General features: G+C 46.2%; 2 protein-coding genes across 4 annotated transcripts in view; one reads left to right on the forward strand and one right to left on the reverse strand.

Annotated features, from left to right (window-relative positions):
- The window catches only part of immp2l (inner mitochondrial membrane peptidase subunit 2), a 197,612-nt gene that overhangs the window by 40,382 nt on the left and 135,672 nt on the right, over positions 1-21,558 (reverse strand). The window lies entirely within an intron of this gene.
- LOC135259894 (leucine-rich repeat neuronal protein 3-like) lies at positions 1,312-15,769 on the forward strand. Of its 2 annotated transcripts, none has more exons than XM_064344809.1 (2): positions 1,312-1,708; positions 12,686-15,769. In XM_064344809.1, the coding sequence occupies exon 2, from the start codon at positions 13,089-13,091 to the stop codon at positions 15,231-15,233; it is 2,145 nt and encodes a 714-aa protein (XP_064200879.1). In that variant the 5' UTR covers positions 1,312-1,708; positions 12,686-13,088; the 3' UTR covers positions 15,234-15,769. The 2 variants fall into 2 exon arrangements, with proteins under 2 accessions (XP_064200879.1, XP_064200880.1); XM_064344810.1 differs by having other exon boundaries at positions 12,759-15,769.

Raw genomic sequence — 21,558 nt, forward strand, 5'->3', positions numbered from 1 at the left:
TTACTTGGTTACGTGCGCTTCATCATTTTTAAATTATACAAACAAAATACAATGGTTAACTTGCTTCTGCTTCTATAGGGCAATGAGGCTAATTACTGCAAATATCCTGCAGCTGCTAATATAACAGAACCTTGACACTGGAGGCAAAATATCAAATGAATCACGTCATATAATTATAGCAGAGGGAGGGGAAGGCCAGAACTGCGTTTCCTTAAGCATTTCACATACAGTAAGCAAATAGCACTTCTGCTTGTAAAATAGGCACTGCCTCTCCTGTAGAACTATTTGATCTGTAGGGTGCAAAACAGTCACAGGCTCTCCTGTAGTACTGTGGGACCAGCAGGGTGTAAAATAGTCACTTGCTCTCCTGTAGTACTGTGGGGCCTGTAGTGTGTAAAATAGTCACTAGCTCTCCTGTAGCACCGTGTGGCCTGTAGGGTGAAAAATATTCGCTTGCTCTACTGTAGCAATCTGTGGCCTTCAGAGTGTGAAATAGTCCTGTAGTAGCATGTGGGATATGAGGTGTAAAATAGTAAATGGCATATGAGGAGTGTACACACTCCAGCTGCACTGCTCCCTGAAATGAAACAAGCAGCAAAACAGACCAAGGGTGGTTATAAATTATCATTCCTATCATTTGGAGAAAAAAAAAGTAGAAAACTGATGGACAATAACAGATGAAAATATTGCAGTACATTTATGGGCGGGGAATTAACATTTGTAAGTGGTTCCATTTGAGGTGCATGTGTCATTGCCTGGCACAGAAGTTCTGACTGCCTGTGGTCTGTTGATGGCAATGCTAAGAATTTTTTTTTTGTCAGTTTTCAAGGTCATAGTTGTCAACATGGAAGGCCCAAGAAGCAGTCAAACAGCTACAATCAGAGCACTATCGCTGACAAAATGTGGATTAATCTTTTTTGGGACTGTGATAAGTGCCATTATTGAGAACTTGCTCAATAGAGCCTCTGTCTCTTCAGTGGTGAGTTTTCTTGACAATGCCAGCCACCTAGGACATGAATGAGGGTAATTCTCACAGACGTGGAATTAATTATAATGACCTTACAGACACTGCCGTCTAATTGCTCAAATAGATCTCCTATTCTGAAATAGGGACGCAAGCACGTCTTATATACAAAAATCCGCTCTCTCTCTGTTGCTGCTTCAGGAATCCGGGAACGATGTCATATGACTGACAGTTGAGCTGAGCCAATCAGACACAGGTAGCCGTGAGCGCTGTGCCTCGGAACTGGGAGCCTATTGGCTCCTCTGGGGATTGGAGGAGGTGGGAGGGGGGTTGTGCGTGGTTATTAATGACCGCTGAGCAGGCAGCACCGTGTCAATGTGACAGCTGATCAGGTGAATGATGCGCCACTAAGCGCTGTGGAGAGAGGAAAAAAGAGGAGGAGGGGGGAAATAAAGAGAGTGCTCTCCACGGTTCTCTTCCCGAGACTGCGCGTCTGTCTTGGGCAGAGACGGAGAACATCATCGCGGTGAGCGGGACTGGAGCTGGACGCAGCCCTGCGCGCTCTCTCTCTCTGTGTCGGTCGCTGCGAAACGGGGGATTCTTGCTTATGAATATCCTGCACGAGCTGCGCTCATTCTTGGCTGGCTGGTATGCGGGACCAGTACGCTGATAAATACAGATCTCCGTCTAACGGGGTTAAAAAGGAATACATTCGGAACCATACACGGGGGCACGTTCATGCTGGTGAGTTGTTGTTTGTTTTTTCCCCATCTCTTCGTATGTCTCAAATCAGACGTGGATGTGTAACTACGTACTGTGGCATTGCAGCTGTGTTGCTGCATCCTTACGCGCAAGTTAATACGAGACGCAATCACTGTATTTAGTTTGAGGGTTTTTTTGGTGATAGAAAACATGTTGTGGATTAGGAGGCGAGCGTTCTCTATGCAGCCGTCGTGTCTGAAATTTGCTGAGGGCTCGCGCTTCATCCCCCACCCATTCCTTCCCAAATTGCCGTGGGCTTTGCTTGAGGTTATATTTCAGTCTTGGTATAACTGATTTGGAGATGTACACGTATTGTACTTTCGATGTACGACCGCGACCCTTCGTAACATAACGTTACATGTGTTTATAAGTCTACAGTTAGAGCAGTAAGGAAGGTCTGCGATTTAAACTCAATCATGACTAAAGCCCAGCTGGAAAATTGCCGTTGACCGTATATAGTCATCTGATGTGGAAGTCGCAGCATGAAAGATTGATGTTCGAACGTGTGGACAACGCAATCACATAAAACCGTATTCCTTATTCAGCGAGATAGGACACAGCGCGTACGGTAGAACATGCCTACAGGCTGGGGGGGGGGGGGTAGTTTTTTGTGTTCTCCTTTAAATCATCCTGTTGCAATCTGAGCAGTCAGCCTCCTCACTTGGGTTTTCTTTGCAGAACCAGGTTTAATTATCAGGCTGTGCACACGCACACTCACGGGCATACTGTTAATCTGACATATTTCCCTCATCACCATGACAGCAGAATGCTCTTCGAGATCTTTCATAATTGTCACTGTTATGCCAAGATACATTTAAAAAGTCAATTCAGAGCAATTACTAATGCAATATACAAACGCGCACCCCCCCCCCTTTCTATATTCGCTAGGAGACGCAGCGATTCCTGCCTGTGTTCAGCCTTTAGATTAGTCAATTCCCCGTTTTCAGTTGTTGAATTCATTACCAGAAATGGCAGTGCTTTTAAATTACGTTTGAAATCGTCGGGAGGCACCACACAGGGTTAAGTCTGCATTATTAACGTCATCTTTTATAACACACATCGCCAACACGTTCACTGCAGCATCTCCATTCAACAGAGTGTATTCATAACACCTTGTAGCCTACACTTATAATGTATGAGAGACGCGACATAATTGTTAGAGTGTCATGAATGTACTTATGGGTAATTTTTATGCAAAAAGATACAATACTACATATCAGTGCCACAATATACATGAAAAGTAAAAACAATAGTGCCTTTGTCAGAAAATGCAGCATTATTGACATACAAATTCTGGTAAACTACCGCAGCCAGTTTAACGGAGAACCCGAAGCTGTTGAACTCTTGGTGCCTCCTGATTGCCCATGTGAATTAATGGACCTTATCTGACCCTGATAATTCCACCAATCAAACCTACATCTTTGTGCTGTTAACCGTTTTTACATGTGCAAGTGCCTGCTGATACAGGATATACATTCATTTGAAAGACAGGACTGTCGTTTTTAGGCGTTATTTAATCGTTAGGTGTCCAAAAGCGTTCAGACAGACAGATCGATTTTCATCTTTCATTTTTCTACCAGCTAACGCTGCTACTGTGATGACAGAAGTTCTGTGAATACCGTGGCCCTAAACTCCATTATTAGTCAGTCCAGTGAGCGCGCGCGATGTGCTGCTGCATTGTGTTCGTTTGCTCTGGTACAGGAGAAGCAGTTCACTTCACACTGCGCGCTGATTATTTACGCCACGCTGTTTATCTTTCAAAGAGAAGGCCGAAGGGCTCGTGCGGCAAGGAGCCAGTTAATGCAGGTGACCTTTGTAAATGACGACAATAAAGGAATACCGACAACGTGGCCCCGCGATCTTCGATTTCCTCTCCACAAAATGAATGTGCTTCGTGCCAGGTTTACATTCGGCCCAGCTGCAGTAGCATAATTTTCCTCCTGAAAGGACAATTTACGAAGAACGCTTTCCGCACATGATGCAAAGGGCGGCTAGTCTTTACGCTTCTGTTCCATTGGAAGATTGTTTTTTCATAGCATCGACTCCCACTGTTAGTAGACTATATAAATGATGGCTTACAAACAATGTAGGGATGTCAAGGGTAGTATAATGCACAGGCTTGTAACTGAAGGTTGTAGGTTCAATTTCCATGTAGGACACCGGTGCTGCACCATTGATTGTGGTACTCCACACGATCTCCTACAGTTAGAAACAGCTGTATACATTGCATGCTTATTAAGGCAGTAAATAAAACAAATACGACCTCTGTAAGTTGCTTCGGATAAGAGCAACTTTCCGCGAAGTAGCCTATTGCCATTTTCCGTTTTGCGTGTTTTTTATGACAGCCGCTTTGCACAATATAGGATACACATCCAGGCACCATGTTGACGTTTATAGGCATCAAATAACCGGCGCAAAAGAGTAAGAGCTGGAACGTGACAAATGCATCATAGCTGGACGCAAAAGCAGCTATGGTACGTGCCTCGTTAGGAATGATGAGGTAGGAGTAGGCTACTGTACTTCATGCACGTGGGCCCCTTGACCATCTGAAAAGCTCATTAACATAATCTTTCCCTAACGAGATGAAAATGCAACAGGACCATGGCTACAACTAATCAGCACATGGATATAGTAATCACTCAAAATATGCATTTTACAACTTTTCCAGCAGTGATACAATTAGTAGCAAGTCAACTATTACATTGTAATATTATGAGGTAAACATCTGTATAGTAAATGTCTGTTGCTTTTAGGAGCTACAATTTTGCAAGAAAGCAGGGAGCCTTGAATCAGCATGGTGTATGACAATGGCTTTTTTAAATGAGGAGAATGGAAATAACTTTGATTTAACTAAAATTATGCAACATCCCTTATTTATTTCTCTTAGTTTATACCTTTTGTTGTAAATGACATGAAGGCCTCACTGGCTTTAAACAATGTTGAAGTGCACTGTCCCCATCAAATAAAATCTTGTTTTATGACATATTCTAGATTAAAATCCACTGCAAAAATATAAATAAAAAAAAAATAAAAAAACATATTTCCATGGTGTTGTACATCTACAGAATCAAACTTCAGTTACACTCTTCTGGCAATTTTGTCGGGGGGGGGGGATAAACCATTTGTCCCATAAAATCGCAATACAGATGGCCTTCCAAGCGTTAAAAAGAATTTCAATGTTATATAAAGATTGATTCTATCAGCTGTGTGAGATTGCTCCCTGCAGACGGCTGGGCCTATTGACCGCTCATAGATTATTCATACAAATACAGACCACACCGCATCTTTCGGGGGTGGTTGCTATATTTGCACCTGCGGATTCAATCTGAGGAGGCTTTTCAGCGATATAACTGCCTCGGCGCCCAATCATATCTCGCCCCCCCCCCACAGCTTAAAAAGCAGCCATTGGTACGGCAATTTGTCCGTCTGTCCGCAAATCAAGCAGCCCTCGAGCCAGACCGTGGCTGTTTAGTGCCGTCTGCGTGGTCGCCTGAATCAACAGGTCGGCCATGTTTTTTCTTTCTTTCTTCCTTTCCTTCTTTTTTTGTGTGTGTGCGTGTGCGCGCGCGTGTGTGTTTTCTATCTTGCTGGAGCCTGAGAAAGGAACATCGGCCTGGTCCCGCACAGCCTGACAGCCTGCCATCGATTCCTAACGAATTTCTGACTCCCTGCTTATTTGTGGAAGCAGTCAGGCAGGTATTAAGGGAAGCAGCGCTGCGCTCCAAGGCTTCTGCCGGCGCGCTCTACATCGGACCTGCTGCCGCCCTAATAAACTCTGCTCTACCCTGGAATTAATCAAATGCTAAATCAATGGCTGGAGGTGTGACAGGAGGCGGGGCTACCTCACAGCACCGCCCACACTTTGGGCTCAGCCAATGAACCAGAAGGAAGGGAAGTTCAATGATTTTTTTTTTTTTCCTTCAGGAAGACTTGACATTCAGAGGGAGTGGCTTGTGTGAGGTCACTGGGGTCAAATGACATAATGGTATAATGGAACAGTGCCATCAGCTGATAAAATATGGTAATCTAAAGAAAGCTAGAACTTTGTTGTTAATTTTTTACAAGAAACATTAAAAAAGTTAGGTATCACAGGTGGATCTGGTTCATGTATGTTAGTTGTAAAATCTATGGCGGAGAGAGAGAGAGGGGAAAAAACATGCTTTTTCAGTGATACTCATTTAAATGGACTGTACACAATGAAGCTGGAGTTTTTCTTTTTCTGTGGGTGTTGGTCTGGGGCCCACTGCTTCCTGTTCTAATATGTAATTACACTGAGCATTTCTGTGAAGAGAAATGCCTGTGAATTAAACTGGTGTATCAGCATGTCCCGCGGACAGAATCAAAGCAGCCTTATCAAGTAGCCCTACACAGTATCATTAAACAAAACAGAGAAAAAAACAACAACAACAAATTGCTGAACAGATAAAAAGATTTGCTTAGCATCTTGGCCCCAGCCCACTCATTTGCATTTTAAACACGATCCTTTTATAAATAGGCTCGTTACGGATGCGGTTCGTACCGCGTGTACTGTACGCACTGTTCTCGAGGCATGAGGGGTGACGCACGCAGACCGTGATTAAAATGTGTGCCTTACATTGCTGGCCAGCCTCGCTGTGTTCGATACTAGAGCACATTAAAGCCAGGTCTTGCATTCATTCATCCATTCATTCACGTGAAGGGCACTTTGTATCGCTCCTGCATTTCTCATGTGTGGGCATTCGGCAGACTGCAGCTATACGTAACCTGGGGACAAGCCCCCCCCGCAGAACAAAGACGATGAGAAGGAATTCAAACCGAGTGACGAACACTTCTTTTATCGCCTTCAACCCCCCCCCCCCCGCCCCGCCCCGCCCCCCTCCAAGTTCATCAGTCCTATCGAGGAAATACCATGTGCATTGTCTGTAGGCTGTGCATTTGGCACAATGAAACCAAATGTAGTTAACATTTGAAAAATGGGACAAAGATCATAAAGATAAACAGAAACTGGGCAATATGCTCTTCCTTTAGCTCCTTTAGTGTACCCCCAATAGCTTTCTTACTGAGGAAATGTAACACGTGCTTTCTTGCGGCTACACAGTTAGTGTAACTAAAGCACTAAAGCCCCCAAGCTGTAATTAGCATTTTAAAAATAAAACAAAGGTTATGAAGTGCAATTCAAACTGGGCTATGCACTTTTTCCTAACACACCCTCAGTACTTCTTTCTTATATAAAAAATACCATATCATATATATTTGCCCAGCCCTGTTCTTGGAGATCAAATGTCCTGTAGGTTTTCATTTCAACCCTAATTTGGCACACATGATTGTACTAATTAGCAGATCAAGAAAATCTCTAGGTATGTGTTGATAGGGTTGGCGTGAAAACCTACAGGATGGTAGGCCTCCAGGAACAGGGTGGGGCAGCCCTGATATATACCATACCATGCATGTGTTTACTGCAATCAGACCACCCTCTTAAACCTGTATTTGGGTCAGACATTTTAAAAAGCAAGCAGTGATCCTGAGTCGCACCGGTGGTGCTCGAGCTGCGCTTGCAGGACTACTCTCCACCAATCCCCAGTACTCTATGTTTGTTAACATCAGCACTTATTTCTGATATTCTTAAATCTACAGGCAGATTCTCCCCCCCCCCACCCCACACCAATCCCTCCCATCCATCCACACCCCCCACCTCCCCACCCCCCCACCACCCACACGTGCTATCGCCCAACAACAGCACAGCACATGGATCATTTCGGCACCCTCGCATTCCGTGCGAGGCAGAGGATCCATCTTGCGATTCCACGGGCCCCCCTGGTAGTAACAGTAACCGCGTCTCTTTGTAAACACGGCGTCTGGTATTAAAGGAAGTTATTACCGCTTAGCTCCGCCGACCTGCGGTCCTTTCCTTAGCCTTTCTCATTTTCACCTGCGCCACAACGCTGCCAAATTTCCCTCATCAATCTTGCGCTTGTTTTTCTTTCCCTTTCTGTCTTTCTTTTAAAGCCTACCGTTACAGACTGCTTGGGTCATTGGAGTTTACAGACTCGGTATCGATACAAGCGGGTTTTATTTTATTAATTCTTAGTGGCGCTCACTTGAACGGGAGGCATATCAAATGTACTGCGTTGTATGTGGACCGAGTGAAGCGTCATCATGCATTATTGAATGGACAAAAATATGATCCTTTTTTCTGTTTTTATCCCCTCCTTTCTTACGTCATTTACTTTGGAGAGTCGCTCATATATTATTAACATAAACTTATAGCAGTACACACAGTCATACTGAAATGACATATTGAGATTTTTTTTCCCAGTGACTTCTGTGGAGTTCTTGTGAGATTTCACTGACGCTACGAGACGCTAAGAAAGCGGTGGAAGAGATCCAGCCATGTTTTGTTTTACAGCCAGATCGTAATTCCTGTGGTGCGTCGGTTGGCGGTAACCGGATAAATCCGCGCAACAGTGCGCCGTTGCCCCGCACTTAACCCCGCGACGGCCTCGCCGGGTCGCCATTGGTCGTCGCCGTGGCGCGGCGCATGGCGTTGGGCGGGGAGCCGAGCGGAATGGGGGCTACGTCCCTGCTCGTAAAACCGCGGAGTGCGTGCCGGTGAATACCGAAGGCTCGGCTTTTATCTCCGAGCTGCCGTAAACGTGCCGGCTTCACTTCCGCCCGCTCTCCGCTCCGCGGCCGTTAGGAGCCCGCAGAGGAAACTCTGAGGAGAAAATTTGATTACCTGTATATTGCGCCCCCCCCCTCTCCCGCCCCCCCCCCATTCGCACTCTCACTCGCACACGCGAGCAAACGCAAAACTCCTCTAAAAAAAATTCACCCTCCTCTCCTTTTGCCTTCACCTCCTTTTCGAAATCTATTATCTCCAGAGCGGCTCGTTTGGGCTGCAAAATGAAGACAGTCAGCCGCGGGCCCGCTGGCCGCCATGGACCTGTGCGCCGTCCCGCGCGCCCGCTCGCGATTTTACCCCCCCCCCCCGCGCTCTCTCCGCAACGCTCCCAAACCGCGGGAGCGAGGGCACGCCGCTCACATTACATCACAGGTGCCGTGAATTAAACAACCGCGAGGGAACCGCTTTTTACGTACAGTAGTGTCAACAGTGTTTAAGACACGGATAAGCAGCTCCCCTGGGGTCTGAGAGCGCTAGAATATCGTCTTTTGTGCGTTTCCGCGCTGTCTTTTTGCCGGCAGATAGCTTTGTGGGTGTCCTAGAAAACATTTATCATTTGCAAACATGCAGTAGACTGCTTGCTATGGCCCGTTACCAAATGCGTGAAGTGCGGTAGCACAGCAGCACCGAATTAGAATTGATTATCAAGAGTTGCTTCTTAGTCGGTATACGTGATAATCTTTCAGCGATGTAAGTAGCCGGAATGGTTCTAGCATAATAGATAAATGCATATCCTTTGGAAGTGCTGCTCGCTGTGGTGCTTATGATCATATTAAAGCTTCATCGGTCCAGATGAATAACTGTGAAAAGCGACGATGTCAGCATCCCATCGCTATTTTGCTGTCCCTGTTCCTAGCGTCCTTCCTGTTCTTAGACTCATTCCTGTTTCTAAAGCCCTTCCTATTTATATAGCTCTTCCTGTTCCTAGAGCTCTTCTTGTTCTTGAGACTCCTTCCTATTGCTAGAGTCCTTCCTGTTCATAGACTCCTTCCTGTTCCTGTGGCCCTTTATATTCTTAGACTTCTTCCCGTTTCTACAGTCCTTCGTGGTCTGAGGACCTTTCCTGTTTCTAGGGTCCTTCCTGTTCATAGACTCCTTCCTGTTCCTGTGGCCCTTTATATTCTTAGACTTCTTCCCGTTTCTACAGTCCTTCCTGGTCTGAGGACCTTTCCTGTTTCTAGGGTCCTTCCTGTTCCTAGGCTCCTTCCTGTTTCTAGGGCCCTTGTTGAATAAGGAGTTCTGAAGGAAAGATCACTAATCTGAGCACATTTAGCAACTGGGAAAATCATTTTTCCTTGGCCAAACAGCCCTTCCATTTGTCACATTCTGGCTGATAGTGGTATTTAAAGTATGAATTATGTTGCTCTCACAAGAGAGTGGGAGATCTGGAAACAGTCCCGCATAATTTGTTGGCCAATCAAGCCCCCAGGGTTGAACTCAAGCAGCTGGGCACACGAACATGGCTGACAGATCGAGGCTCGCAGATAAATCCACTTCTGCGAGTCACATGCCCAGATGAGGCGTATGATTCAATGACAGCGAACACTTCTGCGCTCGGGGAAAGCTCATTTTGCCTTATTTATCGGTAATTACGTAGCTATTCTTACTGAAAGGCTTCCCATTCAGCTGGGTGCAGTGTTCTTGAGGAGATCATTTGCCTTCATGCGTCTGCATAGCCGCGGCCTAAAATACCACCTGGCATGAAAGGGGTACAGTAACAACAGATACAAATATCTACAGAGGACTGTAAATGTTAGACTATGAATAAAGAAGAATGCCTGGATTGAAAATACACAAGAATGAGGGGTGGGTGAAAATGTCAAAACGAATGAATAAGCTTGTGTAAGGTTCTGCTTCCTGAATGCAGATTTAACCAACCTTACAGTGAGCGCAAACCAACACGGGCATTTCTGAGTGCTAAGAGAGAGGGAGGGAGGGAGGGAGGGAGGGAGAGAGAGACAGAGAGAGTGCTTTCCATGGTAATTGCCGTATCTATTGTGTGAAAACACAATTGCACCATTTCAAAAGCCTTTGGGTTCAAGTGGGCAGTTTTTAAAAAAATGTATTCATGTATTTATTGGGACATAGAAAGGAGAAGCACGTCAGAAATAAATCTCTGGGAGAGAGGGGGTGACCGGCACTACAGATTGGATGATCATTCTGCTGCTGAATACAGAAAATTAATAAATGAACAAAAAAAACAAAAAAACAACCTAACCGCCATCTCGTCTGAAAGCAGACTGGAATGCGCATCCTGACCGACCGTGTGGGCTGCATGGCTCTGGCCCGTCACCAGACAGCCCAGAGCAGCCAATCGGCTGCCTTCCCAGGCCTTATGCCCCGCCTCTCAGGCCACTGGACTGGAAAGAGGGAGAGATTGCTGGAGCAGTGCTCCCCTCTTCCCTCCCCCCTTTCTCTAACCTCTTCCCTCCTCCTTCTCTCTCTCTCTCTCTCTCTCTCTCTCTCTCCCTCCCTCCCATTTCCTCATCCTTCTCTTTCGCTCCTTTGCTTTTGCTTCTCATATGTCTGTTTCCCCAGAGACAGGAAACAATGTCTAAAGTAATCCATTCCCGGAGTGGATTCCCCCTCCCTCCATTTCAAATGAAAAATGAATTGGATGGACCTATTTGTGTGAACCGATGTGTAAAAGACTATTATTGTTATTGTTACTATTATCGTTGTTTAAATTCTTTTTCTTCTGAATAATAATAATAATAATAACAATAATAATAAACCATCATAATCATCATTATTGACATAAACATAGGTCTATAAGGAAAAACAAATTATATCTGGAGTTACTCTTCTAGCTCAGGAACTTTGCATAAATCTGCAAACCTCTTTTGTTTCCACTCCTTTTTTAAACAAATCAATGAATGCTTTTTTTTGTTCTGCTCACATTGGCTTCCTGTATTTACAATTTTTGTGGTGTCACCATGGCATCTGTGTTTAAAAAAACATGGCCTGTGTTGCATTCATTCTGAATTCTGAAGCTGCTGTAGCTTTCTCAAGGTTTGACTCAGTCTGCATACATTAGAGTGCTATACAAAAAAAAAAAGTTTCTACAAAACTCAGACTGAATGACAAAATTACTTTGGACACAAGACGCCTCCTTAGAATTATATGTGTTAAAATGATGCTGGGGGATGGATGGCTATGAATATTATAATGTTTATAATAGCTATGTTTTGACATTATATGTTATCATATCATCATTTATAAGGCAAAATATATGCTATGAGTGGCTGTGATTCTGGTTTAGCACAGATTGTCATAACCTTGCATCACATTCACATACAAATGACTTGGAATCATGTAGGAATGCAGAATTTCCTTCTGGTTATGGCTAACAATGTATGGAATTTGGGGGGGGGGGGTAAATGTAAAAAATTAGATACGTTCTATACACGGCAGATAAGACTGCACTTGTACTGCCTCTGGTGTCTATTCATGATGCCTGGTGTGTGTGAATCCGCTTCAGGCACCTTCCGTTCTACATAACCTTACAATGCAGTGGAGTTTCATGCTCAAGGTCATACATTTATCACAAAATAATGCAACAGGTGCAGTCAGAATCTGCTAGCTTTACAGAAATCTGTATTTCCTGTAGATGGTATATATCCTCAATTCCTTTCTAAGAAAGGACATTCAAAATACATTGGCCCACATAGCAAATTTAGACTAAACCTGTGGCACTCTTTTAGTGCGTGAGGGGAAGGGGTTGAGGATTCTTGTATTTTCGGGGGTCTTCAAATAAATCCTGGTATGAAATTTAGCAAATCGTCAAGAAAAAAAACCTTTACAACCTCTGCAAATCCTTAGCATGGTCCAAATCGCCTTTGTAGTTTATGAAATGAAGCTTCCTCTCTCCTGAATACGAAATTCCCTCAATCCGCAAGCATAACGTTTGTTATTTGTTGTGTGTACGGGAGAAAAAATCTCAAGACCACACTCGATACTGCCCTCTAATTCACATTTCTGAATGTGTTTACATTGAGCAAATGCAACACAGCACGAACCACGCCGTACCGCGACGCTAGTGTGAAAACTATTTTAATAGGCAATTCTCCCAGTTTTGGGTCAGTGACAGAGCCCTTATTTAGTCAGCTCAAATCCAAAGCGGAACAGATAAGTTTGAATTCAATCTATATTCTAAACCCCGCACGTTATGTACATGCTGTTTTTTTTCATGGAAAGGAATGTAAAGCTGTGCCTACACGTCTATCTTCCTGGTAATGCACTTTTTTGCACAATTTTGTGGTGCTCATCATTATGTTTCTTTTCTGCTTTTTTTCCAGATGGAAATTGACATGTGCAACAGTGATGGAAGATAAGAAAGACAAGACATAAGAGAATTTTTTTTTTTTTTAGCCCTCGGAAGAAGAAGCCGGGCCTTTCCGCTTCAGCCATCCATGCGTTCAGCAGCCACGGCTCCCAGAAGGATACACTGACCTTCGCGTGTTCTGCACGCATGGAGTACCTCACGCAAGGTAATTGAAAGATCTCTCCTCTCATCCGAAGGGCGAGGCCACGAGGAGCCGCCTCCGATGCTTCCGGGGACACCCCGCAGAGGAACGGCGCCTGATTTTTGTTTTGCCCCCCCGGTTACAAAGGAACCTGCCGATTTGCCGAGTTAAAGCACGCTGATCTGCCCGCGCTGTAAGGGACCCGTTTAATTAGTGAAGGGGAACCGGGGCCAAGATGAGGGACGTTCCGTTCCTGGTTTGTTTTTTCGCGGGACTTGCGGTGACGGGATTCGTCCTGGCCTCGGGCGGGAAGGCCGACTGCCCTCCGCAGTGCTCGTGCGAAATCCGGCCGTGGTTCTCCCCCAGCTCTGTCTACATGGAGGCTCCCACTGTCGACTGTAACAACCTGGGGCTTTTCCTCCTGCCCGACAGACTACCGGCCGACACGCAGGTCCTGCTGCTGCAGACCAACAACATGGCCGCGATCGACAGGCCCCTGGATTACCTGGCCAACCTCACCGAGATCGACCTGTCTCAAAATAACCTGTCCTCCATGGGCGACGTCAACCTGGGTCGCGTCCCCCAGCTCCTGTCCCTGCACCTGGAGGAGAACTGGGTCCGGACCCTTCCCGACGGCTGTTTCGCCGAGCTGACCGGCCTCCAGGAACTGTACATCAATCACAACCTGATCTCCTCCATCGCGCCCGGGGGCTTCCTCGGGCTGAGGAGCCTTCTCCGGCTCCACCTGAACTCCAACAAGCTGCGGGCGATCGACGGCCAGTGGTTCGAGGCCACCCCCAGGCTGGAGATCCTGATGATAGGGGAGAACCCCATCGTGGAAATCCAGGACATGAACTTCCAGCCTCTGGTCAGCCTCCGGACCCTGGTCCTGGCCAGGATGAACCTGTCGGAGCTACCCGACCGGGCTCTGGAGGGCCTCGAAGGCTTGGAGAGCATCTCCTTCTACGACAACACATTCTGGCAGGTCCCTCACAGCGCCCTGAGTACCCTCCGAAACCTGAAGTTTCTGGACCTCAACAAGAACCCCATCCAGAGAATACAGAGAGGGGACTTTGCGGACATGCTCCACCTGAAGGAGCTGGGAATCAACAGCATGCCTGAGCTGGTATCCATCGACAGCTTCGCCCTCAGCAACCTCCCGGAGCTGACCAAAATCGAGGCCACGAACAACCCCAAGCTGTCCTACATCCACCCCAACGCTTTCTACAAGCTGCCTCGACTGGAGACGCTAATGCTGAACAGCAACGCCCTCAGCGCCCTGCACCGGATTACAGTGGAGTCGCTGCCCAACCTGAGGGAAGTGAGCATGCACAGCAACCCCATCCGCTGCGACTGCGTCATCCGCTGGATAAACATGAACAGGACCCGCGTGCGCTTCATGGAGCCCGAGTCGCTGTTCTGCGCCGAGCCGCCGGAGTACGAGGGCCAGCGGGTGCGCCAGGTGCACTTCCGGGAGATGATGGAGATCTGCCTGCCGCTCATCTCCCCCGAGAGCCTCCCGCGGCGGGTCCGCGCCTCGAAGGGGACCTCCGTCTCGCTCCACTGCCGAGCCTTCGCCGAACCCGAGCCAGACATCTACTGGGTCACGCCCTCCGGGGACCGCGTGCTGCCCGACGTCCCCCAGCGGAACCGGTACTGGCTCCACCCCGAGGGGACCTTGGAGATCCATGACATTTCCGAGGGTGAGGCCGGGCTCTACACCTGTGTCGCCCACAACATGGTCGGCGCCGATCTTAAGTCTGTTTCGGTGGAAGTGGACGGGTACTTCCCCCGGCCGGCCAACGAGTCCCTGAAGATCAACGTCAAGTCGGTGCAGCGCGATTCCGTCCTGGTCTCCTGGAGGGCGGCCCAAGGGAGCCTGACGCCCAACATAAAGTGGTCCGCCACCTTGAAGGCCGAGAACCATCCCGCCGGGGCCTTCGCGGCCCGGCTGCCGACCGACGTTTCGGCGTACAACGTGACGCGGCTGAGCCCCTCCACCCAGTACGAGGTGTGCGTGGACATCCCCAGCATCCACCGCAGGCGCGACAAGAAGTGCGTGAACGTCACCACCGAGGGGCTGGAGCTCGCCACGGTCGGGAACGAGCGGACCTGGGACCGGGACGCCGCGGCCGTCGCGGCGGTCATCGGAGCCGTGGCCCTCGCCGTGGTCTGCACGGTCTGCTCGCTCGCCTCCCTGTCCCTCAGAAACCGCCGCACTTTCGCCGACTGGCGGAAACCTCAGCCGAAACCCTCCCTCCTGAGCCCCGTGGCGGGGCTGCCGGCCCCCCTCACCAGGCTTTGGTTTTCCGGAAAGGGCCTTCCCGCCGCGGTTGAGGTAAAAGCCACGGTAATCAACGTGTCAGACAATTCCGTATAAGCGATGGTTATCGCCGTGCCACTACAAAAACAAAAAATAAACAAAAACAACAAAACGAACGAATAGAAAAACAACACAAAAGAACGGACGGGTCTACACGGGCAGACACACAGAACCATGTGAGAGCGTGCGTACGTTGCCTCGACGCTCTCGTTCAGAAAAAACGTTATAACCAGATATAACAATTCAGGGGTTCCGCCGACGCCGCGCGCGCGCACGTTGCGGAGATGACGCGTGCCGCCGAGCGCCCGACGAATCGGCTTTAAAAACCACCGGATCGGAAAGCGTCACGTGGGATTAGCGATGCGCTCTGCGGAGCGGTGATGTTCCAGGGAACTGGCCGTTTGTACAATGCCAATGGAGTCAAAGGGAGAAGAATACATTGTCTCTGTTATTGACTGTTATACTGTACATGTAAAGAGTAGTGGAACTATCTTTGTGATCCCCAGCAATACCCTCTGTGCTGTAAGTCATATACACGGGCGAATTAGCGAAAAAAAAACGTCCACCCGCGGCGTGTGTGTGCAGGAGAAAACCTAGTAGAATAGACAATAACAGTGACTATGATGTAAAACACTTTTATGATAAAAAAAATACACCTTTTTAATGAAAAAACGACAGGGTTTTGTGTTTTCATTTTTTTATTTTTTAAAAGCCATGCAGCAATGAAAGTAATGAAAACTATCAGGTCATCTGCACAACATGGGGCTAGTCCACCGGCTCCTGGAATTACTGTGCTTATTTATTCGTTTTATTTTTGGTTCGTTTGCTGGGGACGAGTACAATAAACATTGACACGCTGTTAAAAAAACAAGTGTCTGAAGTGTTATGGGTAATGTGTATAGTCAAGAATAATTTTCCAGCACTTGTTATTTGGTATTAAGCATCAAATACAGTATTTAGATGTGAATAGAAAGAGACACTTAGGATAGCATACAAAATGCTTTACATGATTAAACTGTAACTAGTGTTGCATAAAAAAAGTAAGAATAAGTTATACAGTAAAATAATCACACATTTATTTTGACAATGTTGACTGTGTGTGTGAGTGTGTGTGTGTTTGTTTGTTTGTTTGTGTGTCTGTCTGTCTGTCTGTGGGGGTAGAATTACTCATGCAGCCCAACAATCAATCATACTTTGAAGAGAACGTCTATTTGTTTTGAAAATAAATGTAGCATTTTGTATAATCAATCCGACAATATTACTGCCAAGGACATGCAAAAAGAAAAATGATCAGAGAGGGTTTACTGCAGAGAAATGAGATTACAACGATTGTCCTTGGGAAAAAAAAGTGCCTTAAAACGCTGTTTCTGAAATGGGGTCTGATGCACGGGGGATGTGTTTGGCCGACGATGAAAGGGGAAGCCGAAGCACTTTAAGCTTCGCAAACGCAGAAACCCATTTTTTATTTGTTTCATTACAAATCCAATATGTATTCAAAACACAAAAAAAAAAAAAAAAAAAAAGATCACAAACCTGATGAATCACCGTCACACGCAGACTGACACGAGAATTTATCAGGCAGACAAGGGCCATACATCACGACAGGTTTCAGCACCTTGGACAGGGCTTTTACTGCACAGTCATTTGTCAAAGACACAGGAGCTAAAATATGACCCATTACACTGTGGGCACTGAATAGGTCAGCGAGACCATATCTTTCTTCCATCCTTGACCCGGGTATATTTGGGTTCTTTAGAGGTTAACCTTGTGTAGGCAAATCAGACTGAGTGAGACAAAAGCAGCTCCCTGGGTTCAAAACAGGGGAAATATAACCCTGGGTATTGTCACTGCTCTATCGCTGATGCTGAACATGCCTTTGGAATTAACCTGCCTTTAAAACATCCGCGAGGACTCAGTCCAGCAATCCCACCCTTTATAGACCTGATTTTACAGCACGACACAGTAGTGCATGCCTTGACCGGTACGAAATTCAATTTCCACGTGACCTGGAAATATAATCAGACCGTGAGCGCAGTGCCGTGATCAATATACCCGCAGTTTTTTAAACAGCGTTCACTGCCCCCCAGCCCCCTGCCAACCCGACCCTTCCCCCTCTGCCTGTTATTTCGTTTTTTTCTTCCAGCTCAGAAGGCCTGTTCATTTGAGTAGGCCCAGCCCATCTCTGCAACTTTCCCCAAGTCAGTGCATCTGTTTGCCCTGAGATCCACCAGTGCAGCTGTGCAGTCACTGTGCTGGAGGACTGCGCTGGAGCAAGCTGCAGGCAGGCTTGCATAAGCGCAGTCAGCCTGCAGAGTTAGTTTAGCGCAGTGAGTCGGGGACGGAGAGGCGCGGGTGGGGCGCTCGGCTCTGACCGCCCAGCACACCGCCACGCCAGGAGCAAGCTCTTTAAGCTGCACACGCCATTCCACACCGCGCTAGGCTAAGGTTGCTGGAGGACTTTAACCATTCGAGGAGTAGGTTTATTGGAATGTATTTTCAAAATTCTAAGCCAGTGTTATACTGCTTTCAGTTGCCAGTAGTGACTGTTACATCAGCATTAGAATGTTCAGTTAAGAACATTCTAATCACACATTTGTGACCTCACACCTTAAAGGGTTAATTATTCCCTCTTATACAACTGGTCATCTTAGTGTGCCTAATATATCTCTCTGTGGAACTAATGTAGTGGCAACCAGTAAAAACGTGCCCCAACCCAACCTATCCCTGGTGGGACCAGGCTAATTATGGTGGTCTGCTAATGATATCATTTTGAACCTATATCTCCAGGGCCCAGCATGCACTGGGCCTTACTGACCGAGCCAATCGGGAGCCCCTATTCCTTCTCTCTATCCATAAACTGAAAAAAATATCAGGCAAGTAAATTATTAAACTGATACTGTGGCATGACACGAAACAGCAAAAGAAGATGAAGTAATGACAAACTGTAATGGTAACTAAGTTCTGAAATGTCATCCGGATCGCTTTCAATATTCATCGTTGATATTTAAGGGTGCGTTAAATCAACGTGGCACACTGGCAGAAAACGTGACATGGTATATTGCCTCAAATAAATTTTAGACTTTACCATATTGCACTAATTCCATCATGGCACTAGAACTGAACCTGCCCCTTAAATGAAAAGAGCATATTTATGGCAGAATCCAGATTAACACAAAGGAAATATGAAGGAGACTGCAGCCCAAACTCTAACTCATTTATTGAATAAAATATATGCCATCATTCTTACATCGGTTGCCACGGTGACACCAGTGGGGACGCCAGAATTATAATCATGAGGTGTACTGGAGAAATTGGCGGCACCGAGGGGGGGTGGGGGGGAGGGGGAGGGGGGGTGGGGATTCAGACCATGGACCAGAGGGGAACCTCTGATTTTTGGGCACACCAGTGAAGAACTGGGTGTGCGTAGGACACCCAGCACTGCCAGTGTGTGATGCTGCTTTTACTGTAACCATATACAACCATGATGTGTGTATCCGAAATCCCCGTGTCTCGTTTGAATAAATCCTACATGAAAAGAGCTGGCAATATGTCGCCCTATAATCTACAAAGAAAAGAAAACAAATAATTAAATGAGAAGTTTCTCGATAGAATCTTAAAACTATTTTTTTCCCCACAAAGCCACCTTGTGAAATTCAAAACCCTTGTCCAAGCACCGTGATTTTAAGGTGCAGCTCTCTGTGAATATGAATATCTTCATCGAGCCAATCGAGATGCACTGAATTCAGAAAAATCTTCACCAGCAGTCTGTGGCAAGATGGCTGGAATTAATCTGCTACCATCTGTCCAGCTGTCCACAGAGAGCTGATGGACACATCTCCCTCAACAGACGTTTTTACCCCATTAAAAAAGACATATAATAAGGGGAAAAACAGTACATGTGATTAGATTTGAATCTTTTAGCTTCCTCCAGGGAATTCTGCGCACAAAGAGGTGGTTTGCTGACCGTAACCTTCATTAGACACAACCGGTCTGCAACACAAGCATTCAGACATCGTCATTATTTTATGGATCAGCGCTAATGATTTCATTAAAGAGTCGGCAGAACTCATTAGCATTATGTGGGCACATAACACGATAGAGACATGTATTAAAATACATTACAATTTAATTATGATAACATAATATGATTAAGAACACCAGACAGAGTGCAGTTCTTTTTTCCTTCCCGTCATTTTGTAATGAGTTTTCCCTGTTATTTACAAGGTTGTTCATTCCAACCCCAACTCACAGGGATACCACATACTGCATCTCTGAAGTCCAGTAATTAAATTCTTCCGCAAATTAGGCTACAATACAGTATGCACAAATATTCTAAGAAAATTTAGAAAAGGCAAACTTGCATCCATCTGGGAAGTCCAGGGAATCTGTCTGGGATGATCTGCTTATTTTCTGGAATATGCACAAAGGGACCTGCTCACCATAGTTCTAGTTGTAGCATTAAACAAAGGAGTCATTCATCAGATTACAATCTATTCGGCAGATAACAGTACAGACTTGCAAGTTTAATCAGTATTTGAGTTCTCAGTTATTAAATACCTTCGGGGGCAGGAGTTTATTACCAACAGAGTTTATGGGGGCTATGTTTCAGTCCCATTCTGTCTCTCTGATTGTCTCTGTCTGCCTGTCTGTCTGACTCTTAGCGGGATATCTCCAAAAGTTGCGAACAGATCTGCATGAAGCTTTGTGGAAAGCTTGGCCATGGGGCAAGGACACAATGCTTACCTTCTCACACGGGCCAAAGCTGGGTGTGGCAGTGGGTGTGGCTTTACACAAAAAAGCCTATAACTTCCAAATGGATTCACGTAACACCATGAAACTTTGGAGAACTCAACACAGTACTACAAGAGAGCCAGTGACCATTTTACACCTTACAGTTCACAGTACTACAGGACAACCAGTGACTATTTTACACCGTACAGGCCACACAGGACAACAGGAGAGACATTTACACCCTAAATACCCCCACAGCATTACAGCACTACTCACCAGAGAGCACTACAGGTGGGAGTTAACAGTTATCGGAGGAGATATGTATTTTCACTGATTACAAATTGTAGCCTGTAGTTTCTACAGCGGCACTGGGAGGAGCTAATATTGCAGTAACCCTGGCAACCCTCAACCCACAATACCTCTGGGGAAACAAGGGCCAAGTGAGGTGGATTCCTGGTACTGGCTATAGCTGAAGACACAGGCCTGAACCTGAGACACGCAGTACCCAGCATGCACTCACCATGAGCGTCCTAAATGAATCAGGAGCGTCAAAAATTAATAAAAGTTCAAACTGTTTTCACGTTAACTAAATGGTTCTGCAATGCAACTGGGTATAATTGGACAGGGTTTCCATGGGCACTACAGCTGTGTCATATGTGGCGAAATTCTGGCCGTGAGATTAATCACGAGAGAGGATGAATGATCGGAGGAGCCGGCTGATGCTGTGCAGTGTCGTGCCCTTAATTTTGCAGATCTGTGTCACAGCCAAATCATTTTAATGTATTAATCTTCATTGCAATTTACTGCAATCTCTCCTCTGACAGTGACCTCGCGCTCTGCTACATGCTCTTCACTCAAGCAATGGCAAATAATTCCGAGCTTCAGATGGCAAATATATTTCATTTTTAGTTTACAGTGAAATAACGCGGCACTCCCGTCCCTCGTGTTTTTCCATCAAACGCACAGAGGGGGGAAAAAAATCAATTGTTGTCTGCGCTTCTCATACACTCCATGTTTGAATGATTGCTCTATTAAACACCCGCGATTTGAATTTAGGTCAATCCATACAGAGTAACGTCCCTGAAGCTTGAAGAAAAAGAAAATAAAATGTATATATAGAAAGCTTCAAATTTGTAATCCTTCAACCACCACCTCGGGGGTTTAATGTAGCGGTTTCTGCATTAATGTAGACACCGAAGCTCCAGAGATTTTTAATGCTTGTTTTCCTCGTTAACATATCTTGTGCTGATTTACAGCAATCAATGAGACATGTTTTTTTTATTATCATTATTTTGCATCCGTTTCATCTGAAATGTTGCCTTGAAAAGAGTTTAAAAATAAACAGATTCAAAAAAAATATTCTGCTTTGGCGCCCAGGAGTTTTCAGCACGTGGACAGCTCCTGGTCGAAAACTGGTCAGGGGCAACCAGGACCAGATGCGAGCAGCACGGGAACGGTCCGGTGCTGAGCGGGAGCGCGCAGAAAGACGCAGGCCGCCCCGGCAGCTGATTCTCGTCGAGCGATTATGGGGTGGCTGATTAAAGGCAGCGCTAGGCATAATGCCGGAACTCCTTGACGTGTTGCTCATTGCCGAACCTCTTATAGTGAGACCCACAAAGAACGTCGACTCCGCCGCCTTCCCCACCCCCAC

Source organism: Anguilla rostrata, chromosome 7 (assembly GCF_018555375.3).
Source record: "Anguilla rostrata isolate EN2019 chromosome 7, ASM1855537v3, whole genome shotgun sequence".
NCBI classification, from domain to species: Eukaryota; Metazoa; Chordata; class Actinopteri; order Anguilliformes; family Anguillidae; genus Anguilla; species Anguilla rostrata.

Excerpts from the sequence above, each read along its gene's own strand:
- LOC135259894 (XM_064344809.1), top strand. The coding sequence starts at position 13,089 with ATGAGGGACGTTCCGTTCCTGGTTTGTTTTTTCGCGGGACTTGCGGTG.